The 21,795-nt window shown below is 40.4% G+C and overlaps 2 protein-coding genes across 4 annotated transcripts in view; one reads left to right on the plus strand and one right to left on the minus strand.

The window, feature by feature from the left end:
• LOC133522494 (uncharacterized) overlaps nucleotides 1-21,795 on the minus strand; it is a 39,935-nt gene that overhangs the window by 16,219 nt on the left and 1,921 nt on the right. Inside the window, exons 2-4 of one of the 2 annotated variants that reach the window (XM_061857847.1) lie at nucleotides 21,530-21,658; nucleotides 17,284-17,403; nucleotides 16,374-16,500 (exon numbers count right to left, since the gene is read on the minus strand). In XM_061857847.1, the coding sequence (XP_061713831.1) occupies nucleotides 16,374-16,500; nucleotides 17,284-17,403; nucleotides 21,530-21,658 (376 nt within the window). Of the gene's footprint in view, nucleotides 1-16,373; nucleotides 16,501-17,283; nucleotides 17,404-20,888; nucleotides 21,659-21,795 lie in introns of both variants that reach the window. The other variant, XM_061857846.1, reaches the window with a different exon arrangement.
• LOC133523084 (collagen alpha-2(I) chain-like) lies at nucleotides 1,091-14,821 on the plus strand. Of its 2 annotated transcripts, XM_061858590.1 has the most exons (7): nucleotides 1,283-1,441; nucleotides 7,724-7,844; nucleotides 11,286-11,450; nucleotides 12,179-12,275; nucleotides 12,908-12,980; nucleotides 13,519-14,337; nucleotides 14,744-14,821. In XM_061858590.1, exons 1-7 carry the CDS (start codon nucleotides 1,432-1,434, stop codon nucleotides 14,803-14,805), a joined length of 1,347 nt encoding a protein of 448 aa, XP_061714574.1. In that variant the 5' UTR covers nucleotides 1,283-1,431; the 3' UTR covers nucleotides 14,806-14,821. The 2 variants fall into 2 exon arrangements, with proteins under 2 accessions (XP_061714573.1, XP_061714574.1); XM_061858589.1 differs by having other exon boundaries at nucleotides 1,091-1,441; nucleotides 13,519-14,821.

Below are 21,795 nucleotides of genomic sequence, written 5' to 3' on the forward strand. Positions count from 1 at the left end.
GCGTATACTGTGCCCACAAATTGCAAGTGTAGAGGGAAGTGCAAAATGCCCTAAATAGTGTGACTTTAACCTCTTTTGAGCACCTTGCAAATCTGCGGGCGATCATATTCGCCCGGACCGACAGGGCCCTTCGTTCCCTCTCCATATCCAGGTCGTCCTTGAGGTCGGTCGCGAGAAGATGGCCTAGGTACTTAAAATGGTCCACTCTATCTATGGGGGTACCATTGAGGCAAATAGCAGGAATATCCATTGTCTTCTTGCGACCGCACTCAAACACCATGAGCTGACTCTTGGTTGCGTTATATTTAAGACCATGATTTGAGACATACGTTTCGCAAATTCGCAACAGTTTACGCAGCCCACACACCGACGCGCTCAGCAGCACCATGTCGTCCGCATAGCTTATGTTGTTGACACAAACTCCATCCACATGACAGCCGACATGGGTTCTACTGAGCGCCTCGATTAGTCCATTAACATACAGGTTGAAGAGCGTAGGTGAAGTCAACCCCCCCTGTCTCACCCCGCACTCCAACCTGTACTCATCAGATAGCACGTCTGCCCATCTAACGCAGTTGACCTGGTTTCCATACCAATACTTAAATATTCTAATGGTTTCCTGCGGTACACTGGTATTCTCCAGCTTCTTCCACAGTATATCATAGGAAACCAGGTCAAAAGCCTTAGACAGGTCAAGGAAACAGGCCACCACCGGGGTTTTACTTTTGGCATAATACCTGACAGTGTGCTTAAGACATAGGATCGCAGACTCAGTAGATAACTGTGGTCGGAAACCTAGTTGGTTATCATGCAGTTTCACATGGCTATTTAACTGGGAGTTAAGCACACTATCAAGTATTTTTGCCATGACTGTTGCCAACGAAATGGGTCTGTAGTTACTCCTATCTGGCATAGGCATAGAAGGCACTTAAAGAAGAAGATAGTAATTTAAGTATATTTGTAACAAAAAAAATATGGATTGTGTCGTCCGAAATAAATGTTTTTTTTAAACATATTTTTTTTTATTTTAAAATCACCATTCGTAATGTAAACGACCATTCAAAAGAGCTTGTTGCTAGGCCTCCTTGAATAGTTAAAGCATATTTTGATTGATTGATTGATGGTACTTACTAAGCGGCACATGAATAAAATTCCTAATTATCGACATACCAAATTTCAGGACTGTCCCAGAGATTTCGAGGTTGATCCTATTCCGATTGTGCTACCATTCATTTCAAATAATATATGCCCTCTGACCGCTCTGTTTTGAGATATTACCCAAACATTATCGCTAGTGGATGTTGTGATTGTAGCCGCTGAAACCTGCGCGCGCGCAGCTATAGTTACATAAGAGCGCGACGCGCGCGCACGCGACTTAAGTATAGCTTTATTGATCATTTAATGTAACCAGTGCTGAGTGCTCCTGAAACAATGTTAATTGGTTTGTATATTTTATTTTAATTGTATATAAAATAATGGAACATAGGTAAATTTATTTACGACTCAGATTACATTAAAAATGTTTTAATTTACTTTATAATTTTAGAAAAAGCTTGAAAGTGATCTTAATTACTTTTTAGAACGGTTTGTGTTTTATAAGTACAAGGTATGTATTTTTGGCGGTAAAACTTTTTTCTTTCGTTTTGATAGTTATTATTTTCATCTGTGTATTCAACCATTATTGTACAATGAAAATTATTTAATAATTTATCTTAATTATTCTATGATTTTTTTTTTTAATTATTATATGAAGTAAATTAAATCTAATAAAATAAGAAAAGTAATTAAGAATATTAAAAAAACCCCTCCTATGAAAAGTCCCCCAGGTCTGTCCCCCGGAAGAGTGCCCATAAGGCTGGTTACGTTCCCTCGTTCAATGGCGATGCCTATTCTTTAATAATCATACTGTTGCAATTTAATTTTAAATGTACTTGATATCTCTCTCCCTAAAAATAAAAATAAATCAAGTAAGTTAATTTAACATTTAGCTCAGCCCCTAATCAACAAAAAAAACATACCCAACTATAAACTCGGTGGATTACCAGATTACCTCGCGTATCCTTTGTGTTTAAAAACTTTATCAAATTGTTTTGACTTTCCGACGAATGTTATGACACGACTAATCCGAGCTAGTTTTAAATTTTCCTATTCGTAACGTTCGTAACCTACTCGCAATTGCGTTCCCTTGGCTATTCACTTAGCCTAAGCCAACGCGGCGATGCGGACCCTATTAGGGCCTAGCATGAACATTGAAAACTACCAAACTTGCAATATTTGAGATTTCAAACCCAGAGAGATAAATAATTTGATTTCGTGGTTGGCACCTATAAAAATAAAATAAATATAAATAAATAAAATAAATATTATAGGACATTATTACCCACAGTAAGCTCAATAAGGCTTGTGTTGAGGGTACTTAGACAACGATATATATAATATATAAATACTTAGATACATAGAAAACACCCATGACTTCGGAACAAATATCCATGCTCATCACACAAATACATGCCCTTACCAGGATTTGAACCCGGAACCATCAGCGTCGTAGGCAGGGTCACTACCCACTAGGCCAAACCGGTCGTCAAACCTATATTTTGACTTATGATTTTAATTATGAAGTTGTTATGAAACTTATGAATCTCAGGCCTGACTGTAAGAATTAGAGCTACTCTACTACTATAGGCATTTAACTCTACTTATTATATTTGAAAACGAGTCAATACCACTAGATTCCTAATTTTTTATGTTCGTATTTCAAAAGTAGCATTTCGCCGTATTCCACAGATTTTCAATTTTTTTTTTTTTTTATACTACTTCGGTGGCAAACAAGCATACGGCCTGCCTGATGGTAAGCAGTCTCCGTAGCCTATGTACACCTGCAACTCCAGAGGAGTTACATGCGCGTTGCCGACCCTAACCCCACCCCCTTCGTTGAAGATATCGAACGCTTGAAATTCCAATATTGCCGCCCTGCGGTTTTATTGTATTATTAAGTAACATATTGTCCTATATCGAATGCCTAAGCAGGGTATCATGCGCCGACTAAGATTGAGATGAGATAACAAATGAATATGAATAATTTGGATGTCATAACATGCAAAGCGGTAAAGAAGAGATGGACTTGTGATAAAGCCCTTATAAATTTAAATAAAAGCCGATCATCTAGTATTAAAGGGTAGGTTAAACTCAAATTTAGATAAATATAGGGATGGTAAACCTTAGACACATATCCCAGCAAGTTGCAAAGTAACTTAGATTTTCTAAGAATTCTCTGACTAAAATTCTACAAATCTTTAGCTTACGTTGCGGTTAGGTCAAAGGTATAATTCTGTACACTACACCAAAACGTTCGTAATCTCAACCTTTAAGTTGTCAAGCCAGTCCACAAAAGGTTTCGTTGCCACAGACGATCCTTGAACAAACACAGGCCCTTGCGCAACCCCGCCCGCCCACGCCGCTACCACGACACACATATTCACGACAATCACATATGCGCAACATACATTGCTTCCGTACTACCAAGCGTAACCGAATTCAGCGCATCGTAGCCCGCAATGTAACGTAAACAATCGAGTATCACAAGAGTGTGCAATAGAGTAAAATTACAGTGGTAGAGTAATAACAACGCTAGTTAAAATTATACGACAGCTCTAATTTGGGAATTTGTGGCCTAACATTTGTTGATGTCATTCCATTCATAATAATTTGATTAGCCTAACTCAATTTGGTTTAGGTAATGAAGATTTTGCAAGGTTTTTGAGGCCACGGTCACACAACACGTACCTACTTATTGTCATAAGCGAATTACTTATTAAGGTCTGTGGTGTCAGCAATAAAGCTTTTATAATATAATAATTGACGACCGGTTTGGCCTAGTGGGTAGTGACCCTGCCTACGAAGCAATGGTCCCGGGTTCAAATCCTGGTAAGGGCATGTATTTGTGTGATGAGCATGGATATTTGTTCCTGAGTCATGGGTGTTTTCTATGTATTTAAGTATTTATAGATATTTATATATTATATATATCGCTGTCTAAGTACCCTCAACACAAGCCTTATTGAGCTTACTGTGGGACTTAGTCAATTTGTGTAATAATGTCCTATAATATTTATTATTTATTATTATTATTAATAATAATAATTCAGCCTATATACGTCCCACTGCTGGGCACAGGCCTCCTCTCATGCGAGAGGGCTCGGGCTATAGTCCCACGCTAGCCCAATGCGGATTGGGGACTTCACATACACCTTTGAATTTCTTCGCAGATAAAGTTATATTAAATAAAATATAATTAATAAAGTAGCTTTTGCCCGTAGCTGCGGCTGTGTTGAATGACTATGATGATTGATAAAAAAACTATCCTATGTCCCGCCCGGGCCTCAGGTTATCTTCATACCAACATATATTTACATCTAAATCGGTTCAGCAGTATAAGCGTAAAGAGGTAACAGACAGAGTTAGGACTTTTGCATTTGTAATATTGTAGGGTTATCTATTTCTATGTAGAGATAATGACTGTAATCCTTTGTAACTGTAATGAATGATACCTATAAAATATTAAAGATCTGCACCCGAAAGTACCTGGAAGTATTCTATCTTGCCAGTAAACAGAAATGAAGGTGGCATAGTCCTAACTAATAGGAAATGCAAAAACGTTATCGGGAAACGTTTCAAAATTTCCGGGACTGGTTAGCCAAATCCCAATGCGTCAATCCTTACCTCTCTCAAGCCAGAATGGTCCACGTGTCTGTACCATAAAGGAAGATTATGGGGCATGGGGTATACCAGGGTCCACACCAACCGTCTTTGTAGCACAATAACCCATCTTCTTCTATATTTTACTTTGCTATCCCAAATGCATCTCTTTATTTCTGGTGAGCAACTTCCATCCTGGTTCACTTATGCACCCAGATAGATAATTATAGTGTTGCACTGAACTGCAGAGCACGAGCAGCAGAGCATCTCTTAACACGTGCAGTATAACCCTGTCGGTGTCGGCATCTTCTCTGTACTCCGTACCTCCAGACTCAATTTGGCACACCTCTCCTGATCCTCGGCGGTTCGCGCTCTGTACTCTCTCAGCTCTAGACGTTTCATAATGAGCTCATGTGTCTCTGTTGCAATAAAATCCTTATACTTGGTTTTATAAGAACATGTGCTTTGGTAATCTCAACGATCGTCACAAATTAGATATGTAGATAGATAGAATCAGTTTTAAAACTGACCATATCTGATGACTCTTGCATCTATTTAAAATGATTGGATTCCATTTGGCCGATGGAAGCACCAAATTATCGCCGCTTAATAAACCAATCCAATATAAATTTTAATTACAGCGTTATAAGATTAGATTAGATTAGATTTATTTATTTCTTAAAGAAAAAGACACAGTATTTTACACAAAAGGATAAAACAAAGGCTTTCATTAAAAGATCGGCAGGGCAAGGCGCAGGTTTGCCCACACATGGAATACTGTTCTCATCTATGGGTATGGGCACCCAAGTACCAGCTTCACACTCTGGACCGCATCCAACGAAAAGCGTCTCTAATTGTCGACTGCAAGCGTATTTCGGATCGACTTGATTCCTTGGCACTGCGTAGAGATGTGGCCTCGCTCGGCATTTTCAATCGCATGTATAACGGGGAGTGGTCCGAGGAAATGTTCAGATTAATCCCTGCTGCTTCTTTTCGCCATCGCCCTACGCGACAACATTTCCATCTTCACCACTTAGATGGTTGGCAGTCCCCAACTGTGCGTTTCTCCAGAAACTTTCTGCCTCGCACAGCTAAACTGTGGAATGAACTGTCGCCTGCGGTGTTACCGGACCGATACGACCTTCAAACCTTCAAGACAAGAACGTACTCCCATCTTAATACCGGTAACGCACTTATAACCCCTCTGGTGTTGCGCGTGTCCACGGGGGGCAGTAATCGGTGATTGGTCTGCTCGTTTGGCTCCGGACTATATATTTAAAAATGTACTTATAAATATTATAGAAAGATTATTAATTTATGTTTAGAATTGATTTAACCCTTGTTTAAAAAAAAAAACCGTAATTTCGAGATTTCTCAGAATGTATCTCGGGAAAACCCGGGAGTATGCCCTAATCCTCTGCCATGTACAGAATTGCTAATATTGCTATGTGCCACCGTGGGATGACAGACTATGAGTTCCTAACCTTTATTGCTACAAGTGCAAGCGACGAATACTTAAGCAATGTTTACAAAACAGACCCATCTCAGGTTTGACCCATAGCCTAGATTCTTGACAATGGATGACACACTGCGAATGGTAATAAAAATTAGGAATGTTTATCAATTTCCCGTGTTATCGTAGTCTAATCTAAAACACCGTCCGAGCTAACTTTGCACCTACTGAACAGAACAAAGTGTGGTAGTGTCATTACATACGTCATATTTCCATAAGAAATTTGACATTAATGCTGACATTGCCAACAAACAAGTGTTGTTCCTACCCTCGAAAATCTAATTTTACATGTATCAGAATTGTGGAAATTTGTAATACGAATGTTCTATAATTTTGGATATACATAGAGTTTGGCACAAGTATTTATTTATTTACACGGGCAAGTGTGGCATATTTATTTATTTTATTTTATTTTTTAACAATATACATTGTGTCGAATAATAATTAATGCACATAATACCGGTATAACAAAGTTTCAAAGTGTAACTGCTACATTAGTTAACTATCGGTAGCCATAAAAGTTACCTAATGTTACCGTGTTGCACAGTGTGTCGCCACAAAATGTTACTGCGGCGTGGATGCACCTTAATATTCAACTTTTCACCCCTCCTTTAAAAGTTACGTGATCGTAGACAATGGATTAATACACAATTATCTCCAAGTAGTATTCTATAAAGTGCGGGAGTGCGTCAGTCTTCACCTTCAGTGACTCACGCCCATGTCACCAAGGCTTCGTAATTGCTACTGATGGAACGGTGTGGTCACTGATGCGTGTTGCCCCTTGGTTATGGTTTAACCCATCATTATTCAACCTTAGTTTTAGAGATGACATCCTGTTAGGGATGATGATATTAATAAGTGATGTGGTATTGACTGTTCAGGGCCGTCTAGGTACAGCCTCAGTCCTTAGGGTGCTGAGCAGAGTATTCTTCATTTTCTTCTTTTTCCTGGCTGTATATGTCCCATATCATTTGAGGTCAGCCCTCCTTGAACGTTTACGCCTTAATGTACGGTTAAATTTTGTGTTGTCTCCGTATATACCTCCACCAATTCCAGGTTCTTTTTAATGCTGCTTTTAAATATGCTTTTTAATGTTTCTTTTTTGCTAAGCAGAGTATGTAAGCATAATATTATAAAAAAAAGTTAAATATACCAGTTTCATTTTAGATAGTGAACATAGATGTTAGGCGTTATTGACATTCATATTCGAAATTCCCAGCGCAGTGTACACCTACAGATTTTTCGATTACACTTAATTAGTCTAAAGACCAACCAATGCGACTAGAAGTCCACTATTCTACTACATAGTAGCCATTGACTTTTGTGGCTCGCAAGCGGAAAAAAGTGTTGTTAACAACAGTTTTTCTACGATCATAGATTTCACGAAAAGACGATTTTTTCAGACTTCCTTTTTTGGTAGAAGGGAAAATGGTCTTATTGTCGAAAAGACACTCATGGTGAAAGCTAGACAGACAGACCTACAAAACGTCTAAAGTTCTGTTTATGTTGCAGGAGCAGCATGTCTTTTGCTGCTGCTCGGCGACGTCCGCGCCGACAACTGGCACTGGCCCGACAACGCACGCGCAGCTTCCGTACGCATCGACACCAAAGTGCGCTTCGTTGACGACGAGAGGTCGGTATTACAACTATGTATTGGCTATATGCGAAGTTAGTGGTGGGAAAAATACAAGCAACGCCAACGCACGAGGTGGTGACATTATAAACTTTCTTGGAAGAATATCCTCATACTATTTGGCAGCTGCCAACTGTCAAATAATCAATATGTCCCACACCTACTAGGGCGGCGCCACAGTCATGCACGGAGCGAATGCAGTGCTGGATGTTGTACTAACAAGAGCGCCAGCTCCAGGGCATAAACACTGACGTGCGCTTAGAGGACCACGAGAAGTCAATCTCCGTTTTCTACTTATTTTCGGCAGTTTATATTTGAAGAAGATAATTGCAATCCGCCGGAAACATGTATCTTCTTCGAATCGAACTGCGCCTTGACCTCACATAATTAACCACATCTTCGTGCATTTAATTGTATGCAAAATGCGTTTTTCCCAAGACAATGTTTTCATAATTCATTCGGAACTCGGTATTTATCACATTGCTTCATCGCAAGTAACTAGTTACTTCGGAAAAAACAGCAATTTCTAATTTTTAATCAGTCTTCTAACCAGTGAGCCTGGCTGTGGCAACAGTCGTTTTCAGAGTCATTTAACTTTTGTGCTTATTATGTATATCTGTGATAAAACATACAAATAAATGCCCTTACCAGGATTTGAACCCGAGACCTGCTGCTTTGCAGACAGAATCACTACCGACTACTAGGCTATTAGGAATAATAGGAAGCAGCCGTTTAAGCTGATTGGACTGTTTTCTATGAGATTTAATTAATATGTACTCCATTTTCTCAAATAAGGCAGCTGAGATTTGAGAATTCTGTTCTACGAACGCTTAGCCGTTGAAACAGGGACTCAGAGATTTAAATAGTACTCATAATTACTCGAATTGACGTCAGATCTCGCACGCGAGAAGACAATCTTCCTTGGCCAACATCCGACATGGTATTGTCCGATCCGATAATTATCGTGTTCGTTGTATCCGACACTACAATGGGGACGGACCGGCTTGCGTCAGCGTGCTTTACTTCAGATTGAAATTCGGTTTTAAATAATTGATTATGATTTTCTTAGTAACAAGTTATTACGCTAGTTACCAACATACACCGTCGAATTAGCAGGGGTTGTAGTCAAGAGGACTTACAATTGCTTATTGGCGATGAGACCGATAAGCGACAATCAAACGGAGAAAATGAATCGCAATGACAAATGCGAATAAAAGTCATGTAACTATTATAAACTTAATTTCGTGTCAAATAGTAAAGAATAAGTGAGCAATCCCTCCGGTGCAGCAGTGGCGCAGGCCGGAATCGAACCGGCGTCTTCAGTTTACACGAGTAGACTACCTCGTCAGCGTCACACACAAAAACACAAAAATAATAATAATAAATAATTCGTATTTGTTCCCCAAGTTTCATTGATCGTTTCCTTACATAAAGTTCTTATAGGCGTTTTCTATAAATTATCGACACTTGGCTGGGGGTCTAGCCTAATAGTCGTCCAACACTTAGTTTTGGTTCAGTTACCTACAGAAAGGTTAAAAGCATTTCGTTCCCTAGATTTGTTCTTGTAGTTTATAAATTAGTCATCGACGTTTCATGTATCAATCTCATTACTTATTGCAGTGACAGTGAGTGACGACATGATAAAAGCGGAAAACGGTTCTGTCTCGGGTTTACTTGGTTCTTTGTTAATAAATTGACGGATAAGGTCTTTGGCTATTGAAAAAACTAACAAAAAGTTATAGTTTACTCATATCATGTGAAAATAACAATAGTTTTGTTTGCGATGACGACTAGTCCAGATATATGTATAAGTAATTAAGTAGTTTGAAAAACAGAAGATTTTACTTGCATCATGCAATGCAATGTATCATCATGTATGTATGCATGCATCATTGCAAAGTGATTGCAAAACAATTTACGGTGGTCTATAATTTTATTTTATTGCTATTCAGGATAACAACAGCCGTTAATATAACTAAACATGAATGCTTACATAAGAGAAGGCCTATGACAGTCATCCATTAAATTGCAATATGTAACAAAGTAAAATAACAAAAAAATTAAAAACAACGAAAATGTGCAATGTACTACACACAAATGCTCGAAACCTTAAAAATACATACCGGTCGTAAAATATGTACTTAATTAATAATCAGTCCAATCTCAAATCTCCTCTTAGTCTCAGTCTTAATTTTCAGTCCTATCTTGGTTTTATTGTGTCCATTTGAGCATGATATATTAGTAGCATTATGTTATAAACATATTGTTCAACACATTCTGTGCTAATATTCTTTATACGACGAAGGCAATCAGTTTTGCGGGTTCTTTTATCGATATGAACAATCTAAGAACTCTATCCAACCAACAAAGCAACATTGCAAGCGTTGCATTGTCTTCCTTCGGTTTCAACATTTGGCGGCGTTGCACTGCACTCAGGGAATTCCCAAATAACATTAGACCTTTCGCTTTCATTGATCCATGACCAAAGTATTACTACACTCGTAGCCACCGAATATAGAGCAAAAACTGTTACACGCGCTTCCGCAACCCGCAAAAAATGGTGAACGCAATTTCGCCCCCGGTTGTGGGTCACACCATAATTCACACAGCTAACTGATAGTAAAGCTTATTTCAATGACATAAGGTTCACATCAGTGTAATCATGTCATTTAACCTCTTTTAAGGCCTATTATGAAAAAAATCCTATTTTTAATTTGAACTTCGTTGTATAGTCAATTGGGATTAATTTCGTGTTTGAGAAGCAATGAAACAAAACAAATGCTACTTTATTTGGTTTTCGAAAGGTTCCAATTAGATTGAAACGTAGTGTATCTTGTCTTACGATGTTAAGAGTGTTGCTAAGTACTTACCTATGTTACACTTATGTTACACTTTGTTTACGAAAGTACTACTGACTACTGAGTTGTTTTTTGCGTGTCTTGATCTCAAGCCGGATGACGGATTTGACTTATATTGGCCGCGTTGCGATACCGATTGTAATGAAACGTTGTAATTATTATAATTACTAGTATTAAATTTGTCTGATTTGGGTGGTTTCTAATACCTTGCATAAATAATGTCTAAGGCCATATCTGCGCATGGTAACATATTACATCTAATTATAGAAACTGGTTTGAATAAGTGCAGGTAGTTTGTAGCGTTATTTGGCTCCTGTTGCTAAGGTTTATCCCCTAGATTTATATATCTACTTAGTAGGATCATCATCGATAGTTGACTTTGGTGGACGTCCAATCGATTTGATGCAGCCCCATTTATAAGCTATCCTATGGAAATAAACCTCTTCGTTATTTTTTCCTTGTTGAGGAGGACCAATAGTGACTAATTTTCCCTCCTGCTTAGAACCACTTGCAAAACAAACAAAGAGAAAACAAAAGGAAGGAAGGAAGGAAGTTGACGTAAGTTTTTACTGACTGATTCCAGGCGGCCGAATAAAGTACAAGCGGACGAGATCAAACCCCCAGTGGAGACCGATGGCTTCTACAATCGTCCGGCAGCCGGGGCCGCGTCCGGTCGCTACGCCGTCCAATACGAGCCGCACTCACAACGACTTACAGCCCATGACCTAGAGATGATGAAGCTCATCAGGTGAGTCTACAAGACCAGGCTTCTACAACCGTCCGACGGCTAGGGCCGGGCTCGGACGCTATGTCGTCCAATCCAAGCCTCACACGCAACCACAGCACATGACGTGATGAAGTTCATCAGGTGAGTCCACGAGACAGGATTCTTCAACCGTTCGGCTTCCTAAGCCACGACCGGTCGCTATGCCGTCCTATACGAACCTCACTCGCAACGACTTACAGCCAATGACTTGGAGCTGATAAAGCTGATCAAGTAGGTACTTAGTACTCCGGTAGGGCTGCCAGGCGTTTACGACCGTCCGGCGCTAGATCCGGTCTCTATACTATATCAGGTGGGTGGGTATTACTTGGTGATTCTCCGAAAGTAACTATAATCCAGTGGGTGGCGGCACACGGACAGCGCCTTATCAATCTGGAACTGATAAAAGCTCACAGAGTCACACTTGCCTATCCAGTGAATAACACGAATAAATATAAACTCTACTACTACAGGTAGAAAGTGAAGACCGTTTTTTTCCAAAATAGATATTCCATCAAGAATTCAAGATATATTATGTCAAATAAGTCTAACTTGATCTTAACTCTCAGGGACACTCACTGCGGAATTCAATTCAAGAGCAAACGATTCTACGGACCCATCCCTTTTAAATTGTGTTTAGGTATATGTGTAATATGGGCCTTGTAGTAGCCTAAATCAAAATTTAAATTACTTAATAAATGTGTTGCTTGCAGGCCCCATCAGTACTCGGACGGCACTCTGGACTCGCTGCAGTACTGCAAGTGCGTCACTTCCTTGACGGCCTCCTGCCACTCGCGCGGCAACTCTGAGGTATTTTTCTACCGAATTTAACCTATTGTGAGTCATACCAACATTTGACTTATTTTACGGCTAGACTCATTTGTTTTTAGGTGGTTTTTAGTCTTTATCTTATCTTATGTTTTGCGGGGGCCCTTGCCCAAAGGGATCTTTTGTTCAGTTGCCTTCTTAGGAAAGATCCGTCAACTACAAGAGCTTTTTCGACCATCTCCATGTGCCGGATGATGCAGCTCATGTGTAGCATTTTGAATTCCTTTGGTTCCAGATAGCCTGCTCCAAAGTCCTTCATTCTTTCTCTGGCTAGAGCGTTACATTCACATATTAGGTTGTTTTAGTCACTCCTGTGACATGATTCGGGGAGTCAAGTTCTTTAGTAGGTAAAGAAAGAATTCTTAAACTGACTGACGGAATAGGCACTGTCGTATCAAAGATAGTATATTTTGCGGTAGATTTCAAATTCCTATCAAAATGTATTTTTGAAAATACCATTCCTGGTCAAAGGCTTTTCTCCATTCCTTACATAATATAGTGTTTATTTCGTGCGTGCATAATTATATCTATAAATACTTTCCATGTAAGGGTTGCAGGCTAAGTAACGTTAACAGCTATCAACCTCTTAAACGTCGGTCTATGTCCTCTTTCAGAAAGCGTGTCCTTCCGGGCAAAACCTCTGCTGCTACAAAAGGCCGAATAGAAATCCACATAACACCGACTCAGGTTAGTGCATTCAATAAGTCATAACAAATAATTCATATCTTATACATTTTATAATAGTTATTTAATTTGTTAAATGCTGTAAATTATATTATATAATCTCTATGCACATAATAAATACATACAGAGGTTTACAATAAGTGTACAAAATACTAAACTAAATTAGTAACTAGGCATCGGGCTAAAACGCAACAAATAAATAACTATTATAAAAAATAAACTGACACGACTGATTACTTATATAATTCAAGCTACCGTTCCGCTCACCTCACTGGCTCCACAGAAAACCAGCGCCGTTGACAACGCTTAGTCGTGCCAACTGCAATGCTGAGTGGAGACCATTTCAGCCTAACATCCTTATCTGTTCTGTACTATTCAACTTCCACTGTTTCTTTTTTTTTAATTATTGTTGTTGTTAATGTATTATCTTCTTTGTAATAATTGATGTGTTGTCTGAATAAATATAATTCTATTCTATTCTATTCTACCAAATCACCCGAAGCATATGTTCCAATTCTAATTGTACAAATACTCTTTTCAGGGATTTTTAGTGAGTTGGAAGATGAACGTCCCATGCTGCTGCCGAGTCACGAGAGCAGACCAGGCCCCTTCGGGGGTCCTGACGAGGACATCATGGGAGCCCTGAAGCCAGCCATCAACGGGTATCAGAACGGCGGAGAATACCGCGGCCTACTGTTCGGGCCTGGAGGACCCACCGGAATTATAGGACCGGGGCGCCGCGAAAATAGAGTCCTAGTCGGACCATCTGGCCCTACTGGGCACATAGGACCCGGATCGAATAAACAAGTCTTAGTCGGGCCCGAAGGACCCACCGGCATTATAGGTCCTAATCGCGGTGGAAGATATCAAGATAGAAATAATCTACGCAACCCTGGAGTTTTAGTTGGACCTGAGGGCCCTACAGGTGTTATTGGCCCAAATCGCGATAATAGATACCACCAGAACCAAAATCCTGGCGTTTTAGTTGGGCCTGATGGACCTTCCGGTGTGATTGGTCCAAATTATGGCGACAATAGGATTACTCTTGGCCCCAACCAGCACAATCCTGGAGTTTTAGTCGGTCCGGGTGGACCGACCGGTGTCATCGGTCCCAACGACCACGAGAACAGTGTTTTAGCTGGGAATAAACGTTACCCTGGAGTTCTAGTCGGCCCCGATGGACCCACAGGCGTGGTTGGCCCAGGACATCGAGATGACAGAGATTTCACCGCCCCAGGTTTTAATCAGCACCCCGGTGTACTGGTCGGCCCGGAAGGCCCCACGGGCCACATAGGCGTTCCTCAAGTACTCGTCGGTCCGGGCGGACCTACAGGCGGCATCGGGCCGAATCACAAGCAAGGTGCGTCTCATGGTTCCGAAAGCGCGCAAGTTTTAGTAGGTCCGGGCGGCCCTACGGGCATCATAGGACCGGGTGGCAGGCGGGGGCGTTGGCAGTCGGGGCCCGGGATTCTCATAGGTCCTGGGGGCCCTACAGGTATTATAGGCCCCGGGCAGCGGCTGCTCGTCGGCCCCGGAGGGCCTACTGGCGTCATAGGTCCTCGTGGAGGCCGCGGCTACGGTGGGTACGGCTTCTATTAGTGTCTGTGATAAGTTAAGTGACTAATAACACTAATTCATGTGCGCGAGTGTTGTATAATTAATATTAGGTGTAGCTAACGAGCCATAACGCTAGTGACGACGGACGCTTGCCATACGCTTGTTAAAGGCTTAGTTGGAGATTTAAATTAAGGAATTCATTCTTGCAGGGTGTCCGAAAAGGAAGGTTAATCGACAGAGAAAGAAACAGAAGTGGGTATATGATGAATAAACAGATTTGAAATTCACGTTGTTTTTTATTCTGTCGTACGTACGAGTATGTAATCAACTTTTAACTCAAGCCGAATGTCCTGTCTAATAATTTTTGATGAGGCGCAAAATATTGACCTTTGACGTCATACTCGTTATGTCTTCACAATGCCTGATTCTCTAAAATGTAGCTTAACAGCTGCATTCAAAGGAATTTAATACTTATCTACATTGTTTCAGCTAAAGTTTCAAAAGAATCAACCGGCAGAGAGATGTGGCACACATCTACATGACATTATTGAAGGTCTTCATTTCACCATTTAAGAAAAATCCACTTGATATACAGTCGCCATTATATGTAATGAACGAAGCGGCCAAGCCGGTCACAAATATCTGAACAAACCCTCTGTTATCAAGACATTTAAGTCTTACAGTCGCGTCTGAAAAAACATCGAAACGATCGAAGTGCCAGAAATATGTATACATGACTTTATATGGGGTAGTGTATATATATTTTTGGCACTTTATCCGTATCGATATTTTCAGACGTGACCGTACATGCGGTAGGTACATGTGGATCTTTGTGAGCACCTTGGCTGCTCCGATATATCTGACGGCGACTGTTAATATTCTTGGTCGTAATATTCCTGTGTAGACGTGTCGTAAATCTGTCGAATGCTTTCAGAAATAAAACGAGTTTGTTTGAGGATAAAGTTTTGATAGATGGCGTTGCTGGCACGGCGCCAGCCCGGTCGGCGTCAACCAAAAAAATATTTTATTCACAAACATGTTTAACTATCTTTACGTCGGTGTTTGATGCTAATTTGACAGTGAGTGTTCATTAATTTTGAGTACGACACATTATTCATATTTCTTTTTCATTTATATTTAATGAAACGACCTACTTAAATACGTACCTGAAATTAAGTCAATTAGGTATTAAAATTTAGGTCTTCTTCCTAGCGTTGTCCCGGCATATTGCCACGGATCATAGGAGCCGGGGGTCCGCTTGACAACTAATCCCAAGATTTGACGTAGGCACTAGTTTTTACGAAAGCGACTGCCATCTGACTTTCCAACCCAGAGGGTAAAACTAGGCCTTGTTGGGATTAGTCCGGTTTCCTCACGATGTCTTCCTTCACCGAAAAGAGACTGCCGAGACTGGTAAATATCAAATGATATTTCGTACATAAGTTCCAAAAAACTCATTGGTACGAGCCGGGGTTTGATCCTGCGACCTCCGGATTGCAAGTCGCATGCTCTTACCGCTAGGCCACCAATGCTTCTTCAGGTATTAAAATTTAGGATGGAAAAATAATCGTAGAACTACCTATACATTTTCGTAAGCGCGTCAACCTGCTTACCTAAGGCAACTCAAGGTCTTCACCCCTTGGTGTTTCTCTGTATAAAATAGAAACTATAATACAATGTGGAGTAGATCCAGTTGATCTCCAAACTACGCCCCGCGATTCGCGGCCACGAAAGGACGCACGGAAAGATGGCCACCGCTTTCGCTCGTGTCGAAAAATTTGAAGATCTCGAAAAGGAGTCGCTCGGGTAATGTAATTAGATTTCTAGTAGATTACTGACCGATAGTGGTGATGACGATGATGGAATAGAACAGCGCGCCCGTGAAGGTCCACTGGATGTGGGCGGTGCTCTCACTCCCATCCCAGCCCCGAACCTTCATCTCCAGCAGGAGCGCGTTTTCGAAGTCCTGCCGAGGAAGCCTTCATTAATCCAGAAGATTCATTGTTGCCGGCGCAGAAGTCATTATACTGCCGTCGGCCCCTTTTTAGGGTTCCGTACCCAAAGGGTCAAACGGGACCCTATTACTGAGACTTCGCTGTCCGTCCGTCCGTCTGTCACCAGGCTGTATGTCATGAACCGTGATAGCTAGACAGTTGAAATTTTTACAGATGATGTATTTCTGTTGCCGCTATAACAACAAATACTAAAAACAATAAAATAAATATTTAAGGGGTCTCATACAACAAACATACTTTTTTTGCCGTTTTTATAAATAATGGTACGGAACCCTTCGTGCGCGAGTCCGACTCGCGCTTGCCCGATTTTTATTATTATTCTTCACCACACCAGCTCGTAAAGGTTCTCTTGATTGTTTAAAAAGTGATGAGAAAGTTGCAATTTATCCACATGTGTTGTAAAGTAATCAAATGCTAATTTTAAGTTGTTTCCTTATGTTGGCTGGTAGAAGTGACTTTTAAATGAGAAATATTTAATAACATTCGTTTTGAATGGATTTGGTTTTATTTTGTTTGACATTTTAGGTAGGTACAGTTAGTATTTTCGTTGCGTTGGTGTGGTGAAATTTTTTTTGTTTCACTCGGTGGCAAAATGTATTTAACTGGAGCACGAGTCTTGAAACCCTCGCAAAGCTTAAGATTCCACGGGTATCAATATTATCAAAACTTGTAAAACAAATAACTAAATTTCATTTACGATATTTAGTGGGTATTCGGTAGGATTATAGTAATACCTTAAGCATGTCCACGACATCGGCGGTCCAGTTGGACTCGTTGAAGTAGGTGGCGTTTTTGGTCATTCCCCAAATGCTGTCCGTGGTGTTGCGTCGCAGCCGAGAGATGTTCATCTTCACCTGACAACAAAATCAAGCAGTTAAACACAAATTAGATCGACAGACCGAGCCAAGACAAAACTTCATGGCAAGCTGATTTCGCACTCTGTTTATATTTAGTATCAAAACTTTTTTGAAACTCAAACTATGCTAACTCATTTTATAATAGCATGGATACTGGTCGCTGATATATTAAATAACCGGCCAAGAGCATGTCGGGCCACGCTCAGTGTAGGGTTCCGTAGTTACTCTTCCGTCACAATAAGCGAAACTGGAGCTTAAAGTATAGTAAATTGTTAACCAAGGGATGAAACGGTACCTTTCACCTGAGTTAAACAAATAGGCAAATTTGCATAATCAGTACCTAATTAAAATAAGTCTTTTTACTATGAAGGGAAAACTTTTTGCGATAACTCAAAAACAGCTAAACTGATCATGTCCGCTATAGTTTTCATTTAATGTCTCTCTTAAGCTCTACTTTCACGATTTTTTTCATATTTTTTGGACCTATGGTTCAAAAGTTAGAGGGGGGGGGACACATTTTTTATTTCTTTCGGAGCGATTATCTCCGAATATATTCACTTTATCAAAAAATGTTTCTTGAAAACCCGTATTAGTTTTGAAAGACCTTTCCAACGATACCCCACACTCTAGGGTTGAAGCGAAAAAAAAATTTCACCCCCACTTTACGTGTAGGGGAGGTACCCTAAAAAAAATTAAATTTTTAGATTTTATTGTACGACTTTGTCGGCTTTATTGATTTATATATCCATGCCAAATTTCAGCTTTCTAGCACTAACGACCACGGAGCAAAGCCTCGGACAGACAGACAGACAGACAGACAGACAGACAGACAGACAGACAGACAGACAGACAGACAGACGGACATGGCGAAACTATAAGGGTTCCGTTTTATGCCATTTGGCTACGGAACCCTAAAAAATATATCAAAACGGACAGACCATCAGTGTCATTACGTATTCTCTAAAAGAAACTACTTATAAAAGTGACTTAATACATATGTTAAACGAATCCAATATTTCCAAAAAAGCTCAAGTGTGTTGTGCAATATAGAAAAATAGGGAACCAGCAGTCAACGTCTCTGCGCGTCGGTAACGAACTACCTACACCAAAACGGTAAGCCAGATAAATGTAAAATGTACTGCGTGTATTTTTGATATAACCTCAAAATTAAACAAGACGGGTTTTAGTTTTATGAAATGATTCTATAGTACATATTTGGAATCTTAATGGAATAGAGAGCTTTCAGTCGAGCACCGTGTTTAGGCAACGAAGCTTGCTGAGTTGCCTAAGTAAGGCATGAGATTGAAAAGCTTGATTATATCACTATTGTATACAATACTTTTTCTTCGAGCCATCTAAAATACTACTTTTTTAAATAAATAATTAATGAAAATTGGTAAGTATCTCAGTAGACAAAAATGTAATACAAAATACATAAACACGCGACCTCGCGCCCCGCGCTCATTAGTCTTTTCTGTGGGAGCGCGGCGGCACGTGATGGGTAGTTATTTTTTTATAATTGACTACAGCGTATCGAAATTAATCTTACAGTTGAGTTGGGACTGTTGGAAGCCAATACATGAAAACCTATGAAAATGTGTTCATTAAAGCCTAAACTAACTACCCTTTGATTATGTGGTCGTATCAAAGTTACACGCTGTATGAAAATATTATTTTAAAATGACACCCCCACGCTTTGCTGTATTAATGTTAGACAGACTATAGCGTAGAACAGCAATTTTATGAATAAGATCCGCACAGGCTTACATAAACACGGATCTTAGTCGTAAATGAGTTCAACCCTCGAGTTCTGAATGTGTGCATTTCGCGCGTAACCACGCGGGGAATTCGGCGATTTTCAACTCTTTGGATTTCAGTTGATTCACTCACATAACACCAACATGGCACTCATTTTCTGTCAAGTAGGGACAAAAAGTAAAAAAACGCGCGGGTTCAAACCCGGCTCGTACCAATGAGTTTTGCGGAACTTATGTACGAAATATCATTTGATAATGTACGAAATATCATTTGATATTTGCCAGTCGCTTTTCGGTGAAGGTAAACATCCTGAGGAAACTGGACTAACCCCAACCAGGCCTAGTTTACCCTCTGGGTTGGAAGGTCAGCTGGCAGTCGCTTTCGTAAAAACTAGTGCCTACGCCAAATCTTGGGATTATATTTATTTGCGTATTTATTTTTGCGTTGGGAGGGTGGGAATATTAATTGCATGTAAAAATACGCAAGTAAGTATAACGGGTTAGCACTGATTGACTAACACGTTATTTTCTCGCGGATTAGCAAAGTAATATTTCTTGCTTTAATTAGCATGGATTTCCGCAAAGTAACGCCTGATTCTATTAATTATTTAAAGATTAACTTGATTAACTACTATATTTTAATTTCAGTTAGATAAAAAATCGTTTAAGTAAGCTTTTTCAATAAACACCATGGTAGCTTTTTATAAAATGCAGATCAAAAGGCGCCGAAAAGTAATAAACTGGAATAGTTAATATAAATAGCATTTCAGCGGTCTATCAACTCTTGGTGAGAGAAACTGGCGCCGACGCAAGCTGTCTACACCTGCGTACGAGATCCAGATCGCAGCGAGTGAATACAATATTACAGCAATTACATGTGTGAGGAAATGTGGGAATGGCTAATGTATTTCGATTCTGTGAAAAAGCTAATCAATGACTTATAGGCGTTACGTATTTATGACGAGATGATTTTCATATAAAACTTTAAAAAAAGGCGTAGATAGAAGGTTGACGCGCCGTATCGCGCCAAAATGTTGGTGACACATAGCTTATTATATGATATGGACAAGTAGGATACGCATATCATCATCATAAGGAAGAATTGAATATGCGTCTAAAAATCGGTTTTACAAAGTAAAACAATGATAACGTGGAAATTGAGGGTAAAAAAACTGAAAATTCAAAGGAATGTCGTCAGTTTCATGTTATAAAGAAAGGCACAGGCACAAATAACTCTTCAGGACATCGTGCAACAACGGAAAAGTCAACAATGTCATCTAGGCACTCTAAATAGAATATACGAAAACATCACACACAAAGTACTTATAAAAATTTGACAGCGCACTATTCTATAAATAATATAAATATAAAATAAATAAAGCTCTCTCTATTAGCTGAATTAAATAAAGCCTCGTGAACCGCATCTAGCTTCTCGAAGGCGACGGCTCCCAGGATACAGTGGGCCACCACCAGGCTGATCATCACGAAGTGGGAGAACATCACGGAGCAGAGCGGTGTAGTACGGCACCTGTGTATCACGTCAATGAAGTGTAGAACAGTACCTCTCTCGCGTGAGACGCCTCAAGCTTCTCGAAGGTGACGGCTTCCGGGATGCAGTAGGCCACCACCAGGCTGATCATTACGAAGGGGGAGAACACCTCGGAGCACAGCCGCCAGGTGTAGTACAGCACCGGTGTATCACGTCAATGAAGTGTAGAACAATACCTCCCTCTCGTGAGCCGCCTCCAGCTTCTCGAAGGTGACGGCTCCCAGGATGCAGTAGGCCACCACCAGGCTGATCATCACGAAGGGGGAGAACACCAAGGAGCAGAACCTCCAGGTGTAGTACGGGACCTGTGTATCATGTCAATGAAGTGTAGAACAGTACCTCCCTCTCGTGAACCGCCTCCAGCTTCTCGAAGGTGACGGCTCCCAGGATGCAGTAGGCCACCACCAGGCTGATCATCACGAAGGGGAAGAACACCAAGGAGCAGAGCCTCCAGGTGTAGTACCGGACCTGTGTATCACGTCAATGAAGTGTAGAACAGTACCTCCCTCTCGTGAACCGCCTCCAGCTTCTCGAAGGTGACGTCTCCCAGGATACAGTAGGCCACCTCCAGGCTGATCATCACGAAGTGGGAGAACACCACAGAGCACAGGCGACAGGTGTAGTATATTATTATTATTATTATAAAAAATTATTTCAAATAACAAGGATTCATAATACATGGTTAGTAACATTATAGCTCATTATCTTATTATCTACGTTAGTATTCTTATATCTAAGTTTTTATATTACACACACATTTTTATATTACATGTAGTATAGCACACGTGTATCTCGTCAATGAAGTGTAGAACAGTACCTCTCTCTCGTGAGCCGCCTCCAGCTTCTCGAATGTGACAGCTCCCAGGATACAGTAGGCCACCACCAGGCTGATCATCACGAAGTGGGAGAACACCACGGAGCACAGCCGCCAGGTGTAGTACAGGACCTGTGCACCAACATATATACCAACTACTTTAGCACTCGATGATGGGGAAGTACTTAGTTCTTATTTATGTTGCGAATATTACTCGAACTTTCATCCCGAATTCATTCGAAATGGAAATCCGCGAACCTTTTCAAGTT

Source organism: Cydia pomonella, chromosome 11, assembly GCF_033807575.1.
Source record: "Cydia pomonella isolate Wapato2018A chromosome 11, ilCydPomo1, whole genome shotgun sequence".
NCBI classification, from domain to species: Eukaryota; Metazoa; Arthropoda; class Insecta; order Lepidoptera; family Tortricidae; genus Cydia; species Cydia pomonella.